The sequence below is a fragment of the Tachyglossus aculeatus genome, chromosome 20 (genome assembly GCF_015852505.1).
Source record: "Tachyglossus aculeatus isolate mTacAcu1 chromosome 20, mTacAcu1.pri, whole genome shotgun sequence".
NCBI classification, from domain to species: Eukaryota; Metazoa; Chordata; class Mammalia; order Monotremata; family Tachyglossidae; genus Tachyglossus; species Tachyglossus aculeatus.
Genome location: NC_052085.1, coordinates 30,355,323 through 30,370,083, shown reverse-complemented (window position 1 = coordinate 30,370,083; position 14,761 = coordinate 30,355,323). Strand labels below are relative to the sequence as shown.

Here is a 14,761-nt window from a genome sequence, read left to right as displayed (position 1 = left end):
GAATCAGAGCAAAGCCACTGAAGGTGGCAGTCAAAAACTAGGCCCTCCCATTAGAGCCCCCAGAAGACAGAGAAAACAGTTCTGTTTTAACATTCCCCTGGGCTTTGAGTTGGTCATATTCAAATCAATCAATCGATCAATCGTATTTATTGAGCGCTTACTGTGTGCAGAGCAAAGACACCAGAGAAGGACTCCTGCCCCATTCCCTTCTGCGTCCCCCTGACTTGCCCCTTTATTCATCCCCCGATCCAGCCCCATAGTATTTACGTGCGTATCTGTACTTTATTTATTTACATTAATGTCTATCTTCCCCTCTAGACTGTAAGCTCGCTGTGGGTGGGAAATGTGTTTATTGCTATATTGTACTCTCCCAAGCGCTTAGTACAGTGCTGTGCACACGGTAAGCGCTCAATAAATACGATTGAATGAATGAATGAAAGGGACCATCCATTTCCTCACCGTCCTCGGGAACCAGTTTCACAAATCGAACAGATGTCTCGGGGAGCAGTTCTTTTTTTCCCCCAGAATACAACCTAAATTACCTGTGACAATTTCATCGCATTACTTCTGTATATTTGGAATGAAAGTTACCCACTTTTCTCACGCTAAATAAATCTCCTCTCGCATTCAAATATTTATAGACTTGTACCGCAGACCCATCCATTTCATTCTTTTAGTCAGACTGCACTTGCATTGTGCTTTGAATCTTCCCTCATAAATCAATGGATATATGGATCTAGAATAGTGTGGATAACAGGACCTAAATTTTGATTTTAATACACTTGAGAGGAGACATAAATACACTGGAGTGTATTTTGGGTTCTGATAGGTGAGGATTAAGTAGCACAATTCCCACTGCCAATTGTCAGGTGGCTAAATATTTTATTTTGTTAATATGTTTTGTTTTGTTCTATGTCTCCCCCTTCTAGATTGCGAGCCCACTGTTGGGTAGGGACTGTCCCTATACTTTGCCAACTTGTACTTCCCAAGCGCTTAGTACAGTGCTCTGCACACAGTAAGCGCTCAATAAACACGATTGAATGAATGAATGAATAAATATGCCTTCCACTGAGTATTTAGTGCACAGAATGGATGAGAATGACTTCAAGACACATTAGTTGATAAAGCCGAGGCATAGATAATAGCTTTCCAACCACAGATCTGTTTTACATCAATGGAATTTCAGTGAGGGACCAATACATTAGTCAAGGGGACTATCCATTTTATCATTGTGGCCACTAACAAGAAAAAAAACCCGCTTTGTTCCCTTGAATGGGGAAAGAAGCCGGTCTGGGAGAGTAGGTGATAAAAACAGTCTCTTTACGAGTGTGTTTTGAGCCGCTCTTGGAGCTCTACAATGGAGAGGGGGCATTAACTGAAGATGTTCCTTTAGGTGCTGCTTTAATTCTCCATTCTGCGGCCTCCTACCACGGGCCGGGTTTCTCGTCTCCGAGGAAGAGGGCAGGGGACCGACTGCAGTGTTGTGCGACTGCTGGAAGACGACAGCAGGTATCCAACAACCGCTGAAAATGGCACACAGCGACCATCCAAATGCATCCTAGCTCCTAAGTCTGAATGGACAACAAGGGGGTTAATAATAATGACTGGGGTATGTGTTCATTCATTCATTCAATCGTATTTATTGAGCGCTTACTGTGTGCAGAGCACTGTACTAAGCGCTTGGGAAGTACAAGTCGGCAACATATGGAGATGGTCCCTACCCAACAACGGGCTCACAGTCCACTCCTTCCTCTCCCTCTCCTAAGGCGGGGGGCCTTACCTCCTTCCCCTCCCAACAGCACCTGTAGATATGTAGATATGTTTGTATTTATTACTCTATTTATTTTATTTGTACATATTTATTCTATTTATTTTATTCTGTTAATATGTTTTGTTTTGTTCTCTGTCTCCCCCTTCTAGACTGTGAGCCCACTGTTGGGTTGGGACCGTCTCTAGATGTTGCCAACTTGTACTTCTCAAGCACTTAGTACAGTGCTCTGCACACAGTAAGTGCTCAATAAATACGATTGAAGGAACGGAAGGGGGAATTGAGCACTAACTATGGGCTAGGCACTGTGCTAATCACTGGATAGAAGCACTACTATCAATCAATCGTATTTATTGAGCGTTTACTGTGTGCAGAGCACTGTACTAAGTGCTTGGGAAGTCCAAGTTGGCCACATATAGAGACGATCCCTACCCAAAAGTGGGCTCACAGTCTAGAAGGGGGAGACAGAGAACAAAACAAAACATATTAACAAAATAAAGTAGATAGAATAGATATGTACAAGTAAAATAAATAAATGGGGTACTATCAGATTGGACCCAGTCTGTATGTGGGGCTAGATTTCACCATGGTCTCAGTTCCTCCCTGGAGATAATTTGGATTTTTCCTGAGAAGTACACAGCAGTGCCAACAGCAAACAAGTCAAAATGGACCATATGCCAGTTCTGCGCGAGCAGCTTGATGCCATCACATTCCATTCTCGCCCTCAAATGTCATCGCCCAGTAAGGCTATCTCATTTCCATTTGGGAAGACCGAATGGATGTGGATAATTTTCCCAGGCATCGAAAGGGGCCCAGAGGAGGAATTTTTTGAGAGTCCTCCGTTAGGCATTAAATGAAACGAACAGTTCAGCAAGGAACCCACTAGTGGAATGGTGTCAACTGGTGTGCAGGCTCTTGAGGGAATTTTGATTTAAAATCTTTTCTCGGGGGGCTGTTATCCTTTATGAAGTCTACCCCCGCCCCCATTTCCACTGGCTCGTGAGCCCTTTTGTGTTAGCTTTTAGCTTCACCTCGAGATTTCACCTTCCTGTTCTCAGTGGGAGCATGGGAATAGGTTTTGCAGCTGCTTTGATTTCTCCCCACAGGTTCTGTTGCAGGTTTTGCTGCACAAGAGGTGTCCTGGGCTTCTTTTGGACTCGGTCCCAGTGCTTAATACAGTATATTACACCTATTGGGTGCTCAATAGAGACTCTTCCTACTCTGCTGTATTTCATTACTTGCTTTTTTTTACCCTTGTTGGGATTTTTATTTACCCTTCAAATAGGAGAACTGATCCCCGCCTTGCTGAAAGAAGAGCGATCAATAACAACAGTGATTTTGTTAGGTGCTTACTATGAACTAAGTTCTGGGGCAGATACGGGATGATCAGACCGATTGGATGCAACATGTCCTCATTGTCTTGGCCTCATTTTACGAGTTGAGAAACTGAGGCCGAGCTTTTCAGCCCATGTAGGGCTTAGAGAACACCTCTCTGCTGGTCTCCTTTCTCCTCATCCCAATCACCATGAAGAGAGAAGCAGCAACCCAGTAGATAAAGCATGGTGCCCGAATGACCTGGATTCTAATCCCACTCTGCTCTGTGGCCTTAGGCAAGTCACTTACCTTCCCTTAGCCTCTGTTACCTCATCTGTTAAATGGGGGTTAAGACTGTGAGTCCCATATGGGACGTGGGCTGCGTTCAACCTGATTACCTTGTTTCTACCACCATTTAGTACAGTGCCCAGCACATAGTGAGTGCTTAACAAATACCATAATAAACAAAATCACCAGCGACGATACAGACCTAGGGGATGGGTGATGAAGATAAAGGGTAAGACCAAAGCCCATCTCTACCCACAGTACTTTTCTCGACCAAGTGTGGCCTGGCCGCACCGCAATCGATCAATCGTATTTATTGAGCGCTTACTGTGTGCAGAGCACTGTACTAAGCGCTTGGGAAGTACAAGTTGGCAACATATAGAGACAGTCCCTACCCAACTGTGGGCTCACAGTCTAGAATATACTTGAACTCCCTCCGCACATCCGCCAAGCTAGCTCTCTTCCTCCCTTCAAAGCTCTACTGAGAGCTCACCTCCTCCAGGAGGCCTTCCCAGACTGAGCCCCCTCCTTCCTCTCCCCCTCCTCAGCCTCCCCATCCCCCCCGCCTTACCTCCTTCCCCTCCCCACATCACCTGTATATATGTACATATGTTTATATGTATTTATTACTCTATTTTACTTGCACATATTTATTCTATTTATTTTATTTTGTTAATATGTTTTGTTTTGTTGTCCATCTCCCCCTTCTAGACTGTGAGCCCGCTGTTGGGTAGGGACCGTCTCTATACGTTGCCGACTTGTACTTCCCAAGCGCTTGGTACAGTCTTCTGCACACAGTAAGCACTCAATAAATACGATTGAAGGAAGAAGAAGAAGAAGAAGTGCTCAATAAATACGACTGAGACTGGCCTTGCCCTAGATAACTATGGTACACCCCTGCCTCCCTCCCGAAACTCTCTGTCCACTGCTGGGCTAAAGGACGAGCTAGCCGGGTTGCCTTGAGCTCAGTCTTTTTGGGGAAACTCCGGATTTTGGAGTGAAGTGAACCATGGGGCAGAGGGGCCGGAGGGCAGGGTGAATGAGGGGCGGTGTCGTACCTGGTGATCTCAGCATCGGGGAGCAGGCCGAGGTGGTAGTGGGGATAGGGAGACGAGAGGAGGAAGCTTTTGTCGTATTCCACGGGGGAATAGTGACGAGGAGACGAAGGTTTATCACACAGTTTGTTCACGGTGCTGTAAACGGGTTCAGGAGGTCTGAGGGGAGAAGAGGAGAAGAACAGAGAGGTAGGAGTTCAGGGGCACAGCATTTACTAAGAGGCAGCATCACACATACGCAGAAATCCTCCAGAGATTCCCGGAAACACTGGGCAACCAATCAATCAATCAATCAATCGTATTTATTGAGCGCTTACTGTGTGCAGAGCACTGGACTAAGCGCTTGGGAAGTACAAGTTGGCAACACGAGTTGTCAATCAATCCTACAATCCATAGATGGTATTAGAGAAGCAGCCTGGCTCAGTGGAAGGAGCCCGGGCTTTGGAGTCAGAGGTCATGGGTTCAAATCCCGGCTCCGCCAATTGTCAGCTGTGTGCCTTTGGGCAAGTCACTTCACTTCTCTGGGACTCAGTGACCTCATCTGGCAAATGGGGATTAAGACTGTGAGCCCCCCATGGGACAACCTGATCACCTTGTCACCTCCCCAGCATTTAGAACAGTGCTTTGCACATAGTAAGTGCTTAATAAATGCCATTATTATTATCAGAGAAGCAGCTTGGCTTGGTGGAAGGAGCCTGGGCTTTGGAGTCAGAGGTCATGGGTTCAAATTCCAGCTCTGCCAATTGTCAGCTGTGTGACTTCTCCGGGCCTCAGTTACCTCATCTGTAAAATGGGGATTAAGACTGTGAGCCCCCCGTGGGACAACCTCATCACCTTGTAACCTCCCCAGCACTTAGAACGGTGCTTTGCACATAATAAATGCCATCATCATTTATTGATCACCTACCACATATGGAGCACTGAATTAAGCACTCCAGGATATTTAAGCAAAGCCAAAGACAGTCCCTGCCCTCAAGGGGCTTACAATTAAATGGGCACACTTAAATTGGCTGTTAGAATGATCATCCAATCAATCATTCGTATTTACTGAACACTTACTGGGTGCAGCGCACTGTACTAAGCACTTGGGAGAGTACATTATAACAGAATTGGTAGATACACTCCCTGCGCACAGTGAGCTTAGAGTCTAGAGAACTAGACTAGTCTAGACGACTCCACCTCCTGAATTTCTCCCCTAAAGGCCATGCTTTACAGCCTTCTGGTCAGGACTGACCTACAGATACGATTCTTGCCTGGAGGGTCCAGTCTAGACTCTCATATCTCAGGGTCTACGTTTTATTTTCCCCCAAGCAAACCAGGGCTCTTATTATACTCTCCCAAGCGCTTAGTATAGTGGTCTGTACCCAGTAAGTGCTCAATAAATACCTCTGAATGACTGATCTTGGTCTACTCATGACAATGAGTCTGAATGAATCCTTAGGCTGTGGGGTCAGATGTTGACTCTACTTCCAATTCCCTTCTTCCTGGTTTTCATGGAAACCATCAGCGTGGTGGTGGGGGGGGGAGGGGGGGAAGCTGAGGTGTGAGGGCCAGGGGAAGATGATGGCATTCTCTGTCTCCCCCTTTTAGACTGTGAGCCCACTGTCGGGTAGGGACTGTCTCTATATGTTGCCAACTTGTACTTCCCAAGCGCTTAGTACAGTGCTCTGCACACAGTAAGCGCTCAATAAATACGATTGATGATGATGATGATTCCCTGAATCGAGAGATGAGTGGGGAAATGGTGTGGCGAAGTGTACACCACTGATGGCACAGGCTGGGCCTTTGACCGATGTGGGTGGGACCACTTAGCACCAGTGCTCAGAGCAGAGTTCTGCACACACCAAGCACTCAATCAATACCACTGATTCACTGATTGATCAGGAAGAGAAGTTCAGCCTGACTCCCAGTCTTACGAAACCATTTGCAATGCTGGCCTGGATTTAAGCCCCAGCGCAGAAGGCACGGATACACTTGAGAAGAGGGAGCAAGCCCCGCTTCTTTGGGGAAACTGCAAAGGTGATTTACTGTTTCTGCAAGGGTGGGTAGTTTAGAGGGCCACGGGGGACAGGTGGGAATGACTTGGGTCAGGGTCACAAGGTAATTCAGATTCACATGCTTTATCAGGACTCTTTGAATCACATTGTACTCACATTCTTCCCAGAATGAGCCCCCTCCTTCCTCTCCCCCTCCTTCCCCTCCCCATCCCCTCCATCCTACCTCCTTCCCCTCCCCACAGCCCCTGTCAATATGTCTGTACAGATTTATTACTCTATTTATTTTCCTTGTACATATTTACTATTCTATTTATTTTATTTTGTTAATTTGTGTTGTTTTGTTGTCTGTCTCCCCCTTCTAGACTGTGAGCCCACTGTTAGGTAGGGGTCGTCTCTATATGTTACCAACTTGTACTTCCCAAGCGCTTAGTACAGTGCTCTGCACACAGTAAGCGCTCAATAAATACAACTGAATGAATGAATGAATGAATTCTAATGGTTCTTTATGGTAGTCAAAATGAAGGCTCTTTCTGCCTCGCCTCTAAGTTCCCAAATGTTCCCAAATGTCAGTTGAGTGATTTTATCCTCCCAGGCCATATGATTGCCTCGGTCTACCGTTCCACAAAACCAGGAGGCCTTCGTAGGGTCCCATTTGTACAAGCAAATGTTTGAAATGTTCTCACTGCAGCTTTCATTCTGTGCCAAACACCCTTCAGGATGGCATTTTGACTTCTTCCACTTTTCCCTATTCTTCCATTTTTATGACTCTCTTTTTTTTTTTAAAAAAAAGAGCAACTAGTAGGTTGAGCCAATACAAGGCCACTTGTATAAAAGATAATTTAGCCAGCAAATGGCATCATTCATTCATTCAATCATATTTATTGAGCGCTTACCATGTACAGAGCACTGTACTAAGCGCTTGTGAAGTACAAGTTGGCACTGGACTGGATCCCATGTTGGAAAATGACTGAGGAGACAGGGCAGGAATTATCGGGGTGGCAGAGAGTACTTCTTCAAGAGGAAAATGTATTTTGGTGCTGCCCAAATGATAAAAAAAGATAATAAAGAATCCTTGTCCCTGCACATAGAAAAATTAAGTCTCGCTTGGAAACACGACCTCCGCCCTTCCCGCGGGCACCAGCATAAATCAAGAAAGGTAAAACGTCTCTCTAATTACGGGGCATCTGATGGAGGCCGTGACCCTTCCACTCTCTTCTTCTGAGGCTTTTGAAAGGAAATCCAGATGCTTTCTGCTCCGCGGATGTAACAGATTTGGGCTTCAGAGCGAGCTGGGTTCATTTCACTTTGTGTTAACGACTCCAGTACACTAGGGGAGGGATTTCTGCGAACTCCTGTTGTCAATTTGGCCGCTGTCTAAAACACTGTTAATTCTGAGATGTAGAACCTGAAAGAGCAGTTTAGTGCTTTCTATTTCTCCAGCCTCCATGTCTTTCCACTGCCCTGCCCCAGAGAAGGGAGGGAAAAAGGACTTTGGGGTGGAAATCTAGTCCCCTTGGTTCTGGCTGAGGTGGTGTGAGGGGGATTGCGGATAAAGGGGAGGAACTGAGTCACTGAAATGCTGGAAGAAATCGTCTGCGGTGTTGGACACAGGGAATATAACGGGAGTTTTCCTTCACGTGAGGCTTTGCAGTGGCATGGACTAGTGGATACAGCACTGGTTTGGGAGTCAGAAGGGCCTGGGTTCTAATCCCGGCTATGTCACGTGTCTGTTGTGTGATGCTGGGCAAAGTCACTTAATTTCTCTGCGCCCCAGTTATCTCAACTGTAAAATGGGGATTAACAATGTGAGCCCTCCGTGGGACAGGGGCTGTGTTCAACCCAATTATCTCGTATCTATCCCAGTGCTTAGAACAGTGTGTGGCATATAAATGCTTAACAAATACCACAATTATAATTATTATATATATTATATAATAATAATTATGTGTGTGTGTGTGATTACGCATGCAGGGTGGATAAGGAAGGGAAGTCAAAGCCACAGAGAAAAAGCAAGGGAACAAAGAGACATCTTCACTGCCTCATTTCTGAGTGTTTTAATTCCATTAAAATGGGATTATATTTTCAAAAACCTTCTTCTGGTCTCCAGGAGTTATGAAGAAGAGTCCTTTTTTTTAAAAAAAAAAGTTGTGGCTCTAGGGCTAACAGGTTACTGAATCAGAAGGATCTTGTAGTTAGGCCTTCCCAGACTGAGCCCCCTTTTTCCTCTCCTCCTCCCCATCCCCCCGCCCTACCTCCTTCCCCTTCCCACAGCACCTGTATATATGTATGTGCAGATTTATTACTCTATTTACTTTACTTGTACATATTTACTATTCTATTTATTTTGTTAATGATGTGCATTTATTCTGATGACTTGATACCTGTTCACATGTTTTATTTTGTTGTCTGTCTCCCCCTTCTAGATTGTGAACCCGTTGTTGGGTAGGGACTGTCTCTATATGTTGCCAACTTGGACTTCCCAAGCGCTTAGTACAGTGCTCTGCACACAGAAAGCACTCAATAAATACGATTGAATGAATGAATGAATTTAGCTTTAATTCTATTTATTCTGATGACTTGACACCTGTCCACATGTTTTGTTTTGTTGTCTGTCTCCCCCTTCTAGACTGTGAGCCTGTTGTTGGGTAGGGACCGTCTCTATATGTTGCCGACTTGTACTTCCCAAGCGCTTAGTACAGTGCTCTGAACACAGTAAGCGCTCAATAAATACAATTGAATGAATGAATATATTAGAAAAATATCCAAAATGTTTAGCTCCATCAAACCTTCTCTAATGGGAGGCAGAGTTAGCTGCATATTTGACACCATTTGTTCAACTAAGCCCTTCTTAATGCAGATTTTGAAACTCTCCTTTATGAAAATAAACCTTATTACAAAGAAATATCATCTTTGAGGAAATTCAGTTTAAATCTACATAGAAAATCCCCAGAGGAACAACTCTTCCAAATCCATGTTCTATTTATCAACAGAAAGCGGGAGAGATTTTCCTTCGGCTTTGCTCGGCACATAGTAAGCGCCTAACAAATACCGTCGTCATTATTATTATTCTTTCTATCCTAGAGGGCTTGAAGGGGGCTTTGAACAAGTGGGGAGTTGAGGCCTGATGGATTCAGGGGAAAGGGAATTCCTGGCTGGGAACACCCTCCCTAATGTCCCTTCTGTCCTGTGTCGGGGGTTTGGGTGCGAATGAAAACAAAATTAAAGTCAACCTGTGCTGAATAGTGAGGGGTCAGGCCCACCAGAGAAGCTGGGAGCAAATTTTAGCGAGTTTGTGTTGGTGGGAGCAGGAAGGAACCATGGCAGGAGACGAGGGGAAGCCTCTGGGGGATGAAGGGGCGAGCAGCCGTTTTGAGTCGGTTTTCTATCCTCTGCCTCGTCCTCCTTCTCATTCCCTTAGACGGTAATGACCCCATTTTATCCACCATCTTCGGCACCTTTTTTAACAATAATAATAATAATGATGGCATTTATGAAGTGCTTACTCTGTGCAAAGCCCTGTTCTAAGTGCTGGGGAGGTTACAAGGTGATCAGGTTGTCCCACCGGGGACTCACAGTCTTAATCCCCATTTTACAGGTCACTGAGGCCCAGAGAAGTGAAGTGACTTGCCCAAAGTCACACAGCTGACAGTTGGAGGAGCCGGGATTTGAACCCATGACCTCTGACTCCAAAGCCCGGGCTCTTTCCACTGAGCCATGAGTTTTTCCATCCTAGAGTTTCCCCAAGCCTCCGCCAACTCTCACGTGGGCTGTTGGCCCAGCTCGCTCCGAGGGAGGTGATTTGTGACCTCAGATGGGCCCTCAGAGACTCGGATGAGCCCAGAAAGTTGCAGCCTGAAGGATTCAGTGGGGGGCTTCCTATCTGGAGTGTTCCAACCCATTGAGCCAACAAAAACATCTGACCTGGTGTAGTCGTCCTCCATAAGCATGTGCTTTGGAATAGGTGAGTATCTTCCCGGGGAAATAGGCGGCAGGGATGTTTTATACTCTAAAGTGCCATTGTTGCCAGAGAGTATGTGGTTTTCCATTGGCGGAGAATACGCTGGTGGAGAAAAAAAAAAACAAACCAACGAGCCGGATTCAGTTGGACACACTCCATTATACTTCGGTGACCAGAGGGTCTAAGGCCCAGAGAATTGGTTTGGCGGGTTGCTCCCGATTTGTATTTAATACACCCGAGCCACTGGTGACCTTTAGGGGTTTGGAAACCGGTAATAGCCAGGAGAGCTACTGCAGCTTGACTTTGGATAATTAGGAGAAGGGAACAGTTGGGTGAGAAAAGGAGCCCCTATGTTTTCAGAGCGATGATTAATTTTCTATTGAAATGGAAATGTTAACTTTCTAATTGTAGATCCCGTCATTCTTTCCGTATGATTAATATCCAAGCATCGAACCCAAACTTCTGCTAGGAGAAGGTCATATTAGTATTACATTAATCTCCGCCCCACCCGCCCCCAGGCCAAATACTCCGTGTTTCAAATGTTCCCATGGAGACAATGGTGGCTGATAGAGTCTCCTTTCCGCTGTATCCCTCCCACTCAGGATTCTCCACTCCTTCCCTTAAGGTCACCCTGAATAAGGGCAGTTAACATCACAGAGGAATCCGTCCTCTTTTTTTTCTAGAATGTGGGGGCTGTTTTCTCACACAAACACCGTTCCGTGAATGGTTCCTAATTCCCAAACTGGGGCCAAGTCAAACAACCTGTAGTGGGCACAGCCGGGTGGAGTCCAAGATAACTAGTCTCAGGCTCCTGAAGAACTATAAACCCAGAAGATTTCCTCTTCTTCCTCACCTCCTCCTCTTCTCTCTCAGCTTCCCCACACCCCCAGACCCAGGCCCCTCCCACCTCTCAATTCGTATTTATGGAAAACAGTACTTACAGTGAGTAATGTCAGGTGGGCCATAGGGATCGGTCATATAAATCGTGGTGGGTTTGCCCACTTTTAGGTAAACCACGTCGGATGTGTTCTTCAGGATCGCTACGGCCTCTTCGTGGGTTACTTCTTCTAAACTGTAGTTATTTACCTAGAGGCGAAGAAGGACGCCAGAATTAGGGCAGCTCCAGGCCGCTTCTCCCCACACGGTAGAGTCTCTTACGATACTTGAGGGCTGCAGACAACTTTAGAGCTCTTGGACTGAGGAAGCAAGGGATCACTGAGGACACTCCTCCTTCATCTGTAAGTAGGAAGCCTCCAGGGGACCTATACTCATATACCTTGCCGCCCATGTCCTATCTTTCATCTGGAATGCCCTCCCTCGTCAAATCCGACAGACGATCACTCTCCCCCACCTTCAAAACCTATTGAAAGCACATCTCCTCCAAGAAGCCTTCTCTAAGTCCTCATTTACTCTTTTCCCACTCCCTTCTGCGTTGCCCTTCTTCTAGACTGTGAGCCCACTGTTGGGTAGGGACTGTCTCTACATGTTGCCAACTTGTACTTCCCAAGCGCTTAGTCCAGTGCTCTTCACACAGTAAGCGCTCAATAAATACGATTGAATGAATGAATGAATGAATGAATGCCCTTCCACTTGGATTTGCGCCCTGTATTCACCCTGTCCTCAGCCTCACAGCATTTTATATCCACATCCATAATTTATTTACTTATATTAATGTCTGCCTTTCCCGCTAGACTATAAGCTCATCATGGGCAGGGAGCATCTCTATCAACTCTCTTCTATTGTACTCTTCCAAGTGCTTAGTACAGTGCTTTGCACACAGTAAGAGTTCAATAAATACCACTGATTGATTGATTTGCTGATTTGGGCACTCAGGGACTTGAACGGCCTCTACGTGGATCAAGGACTACTGAACCACTGGATGCCTTTGGGGCCTGAGCCTCCAGAACTGCGGCCTGCTTTGGGTGAATGTCCTCCAACTGTCTTTTCAAGACTTTGGATGGGGAGGGAAAAATCTTCGGGAAGTGTTTTTTTCCCTGTGAACATCTGTGGACTGTTGACTTTAATTAGGCTATTGCTGTCGCTGATTGTGTACGGTCTTTTTAAAGCGCCTGAATACGAAGGGGACTCTCCAGCAAAGAGTTCCTTTGTGCTAAAGTCCTCAAAATTTGTTTCACAAAAGTGGGTTTGTTTGGGTTAATTACATGCGAGGCGTTTTGCTAAGATAATTGGCCGGCAGCTGGTGCATTGGGCTGATTGGCTGGCTGGCTCACAATTGTATTTCATCGCTCCACTCGCTCGCCCAAGGAAGGGAGGATGGGCCTGAGGGAACGGGACCCCATTTTAAGAGGGATTCAACTGTTGTTGGCTGTTCTAGGGTGGACGTCATCCATGGAAGGGCAAGTGGGTCGTTGGTGGGTGTCGATAGCCAGAGGAGGCACGAACTCCTCTGGGAGTCATTTCGGTGGGTCAACAGCTCGGGCTGAGTGAAGGCAATGGGTTCGGGAGCCCAACGGAGGCCCCCCGCCAGAAGGAGGAGGTGCCAGTGCATTGGCATTAACTCGTGTGGGCATTCAAAACTGCCCCCGGGAAACCAGTAGGAAGGTACATTATGTGGCAGTTGGGGCGGGATCGGGAATTCTCCAAGCCAAAGACTGAAGAAGCAGATTGATGAGTTGGCAGGTGTCTGCTGAATCAGGACTTCAGCATCGCTAGATGCTCTAAAAACACTTCAAGACACAAATAAACAGTGGAAGAAAACTACCCCTTCTCCTCCTACCGCTTTGGAAGACAGCACCAGAGAAAAGGAAGGGAAAAGCAGGAAAGCCAGCTATTACAAGAGGCGCTTCTGAAGTCGATCAAAGAGGAGAGGATCTAATTTCTGAGAGGAAACGTCTCGCTCTTAAAAAAATAAGAGGCGGACAGGAGAAGAGGGTATGACCAGGGCCTCCTCACTGTCATTAATCCAAGCCACAAGGCCGGTGGAAGAAGAGCTGCTAGCGCTGGGTCAGAGATTTCTGGTTCTAGCGGAAATCTCCTGCAAGAGCACAAAAGAACTCAGAGGAAACCAATTACCTTTCCATTTTACCTCTGACTTGAGGTTCAAGGGATAAGATACGAAAAAGGAGTTAAACACAAAGAAGGGCATAGCATCGCCTGTGGTACACAGGTACGGCAATCATGACGGGAGAAAAAAAGCTCCTTTATCCAGCATTCCCCTTGGCCCCAATCACACTTTCCTTAATCTATGACCCTCATTCCCACCAGAAAATGGATCAGAAACCTTATGAGCTCCGTCCGGATTTAAGCCGTGTGTGTAGATAACGCTCCAGTGTGACAGGGCAACTTTTGGGAAGCTGTGCTGGGAAATGACATGCTAACAACAGAAGAGAGATAGAGGAGCCCGGGAGATGATGCTCAATGTTTTGGCCTTCGGTTACAGCACAGATGCTTCAGAAGCCAAAGAAAGAAATATATTATAAATTATTTATTTACATTACTGTCTGTTTCCTCCTCAAGACTGTAAGCTTATTGTGGGCAGGGAACGTGGCTACCAACTCTGCTATATTGTACTCTCCTAAGCTCTTAGTACAGTGCTTGTCATACAGTAAGTGCTCAACAAATAACCCAAGCAATAGGAGAAAGAGAAAAGGACTGGGAGATGGGAGGCTCCACTTCTGGTAGTGGTCTGCTGTGTGACCTTAGGCAAGATGCTTAGCCTCTCTGGACCTCAATTTCTTCATCTGTAAAATGGGCATGAGCTACCCACTCACCTGCCTCTGAGATGGTTAGCCCTGTGTGGAAAAGGGACCCCAGAGCATAGTACTTCATAAATGCCATAATAATAATAATAATAATGGCATTTGTTAAGCACTTACTATTTGCCAAGCACTGTTCTAAGCGCTGGGGAGGATACAAGGTGATCAGGTTGTCCCACGAGGGGTTCACAGTCTTAATCCCCATTTTACAGATGAGGTAACTGAGGCCCAGAGAACTTAAGTGACTTGCCCAAGGTCACACAGCTGACAATTGGCAGAGCCGGGATTTGAACCCATGACCTCTGACTCCCAAGCCTGTGCTCTTTCCATTCAGAGATTGAACAAGATAAATAATTATGGTATTTGATAAGCGCTTACAATGTGCCAAGCACTGTTCAAAGAGATATCTTTGATCTCTGGGCCTCCAGGTCTTGCCAAAAATAATGCCTGCTGAGTTGTGGGGAGAGCGCCAGATGGGGAAACCTTGGCAGAAATGGGATTATGGCTTTTTGGACCCTGAAAATAGAGATGGAGAAATTGAGGAGGGCCTAAACCGTTCTCTTGGGATCCATCAGCCCCCATCGCCTGGCACGGGGAGGCAAGAATTGAAACTCGGCAATCGCCACCCCTGAAAGGGCGGCTAGCAGGACCGTCCCAAACTAAGGGGG

At 46.2% G+C, this 14,761-nt stretch overlaps 1 protein-coding gene across 7 annotated transcripts in view; it reads right to left on the bottom strand.

Annotated features, from left to right (window-relative positions):
- The window catches only part of DLG2 (discs large MAGUK scaffold protein 2), a 793,095-nt gene that overhangs the window by 217,237 nt on the left and 561,097 nt on the right, over positions 1–14,761 (bottom strand). For all 7 annotated transcript variants that reach the window (XM_038761625.1, XM_038761626.1, XM_038761629.1 and 4 more), the window contains 3 exons: positions 11,319–11,463; positions 10,341–10,479; positions 4,426–4,581 (listed from right to left, as the gene is read on the bottom strand). In XM_038761625.1, the coding sequence (XP_038617553.1) occupies positions 4,426–4,581; positions 10,341–10,479; positions 11,319–11,463 (440 nt within the window). The remainder of the gene's footprint in view (positions 1–4,425; positions 4,582–10,340; positions 10,480–11,318; positions 11,464–14,761) is intronic.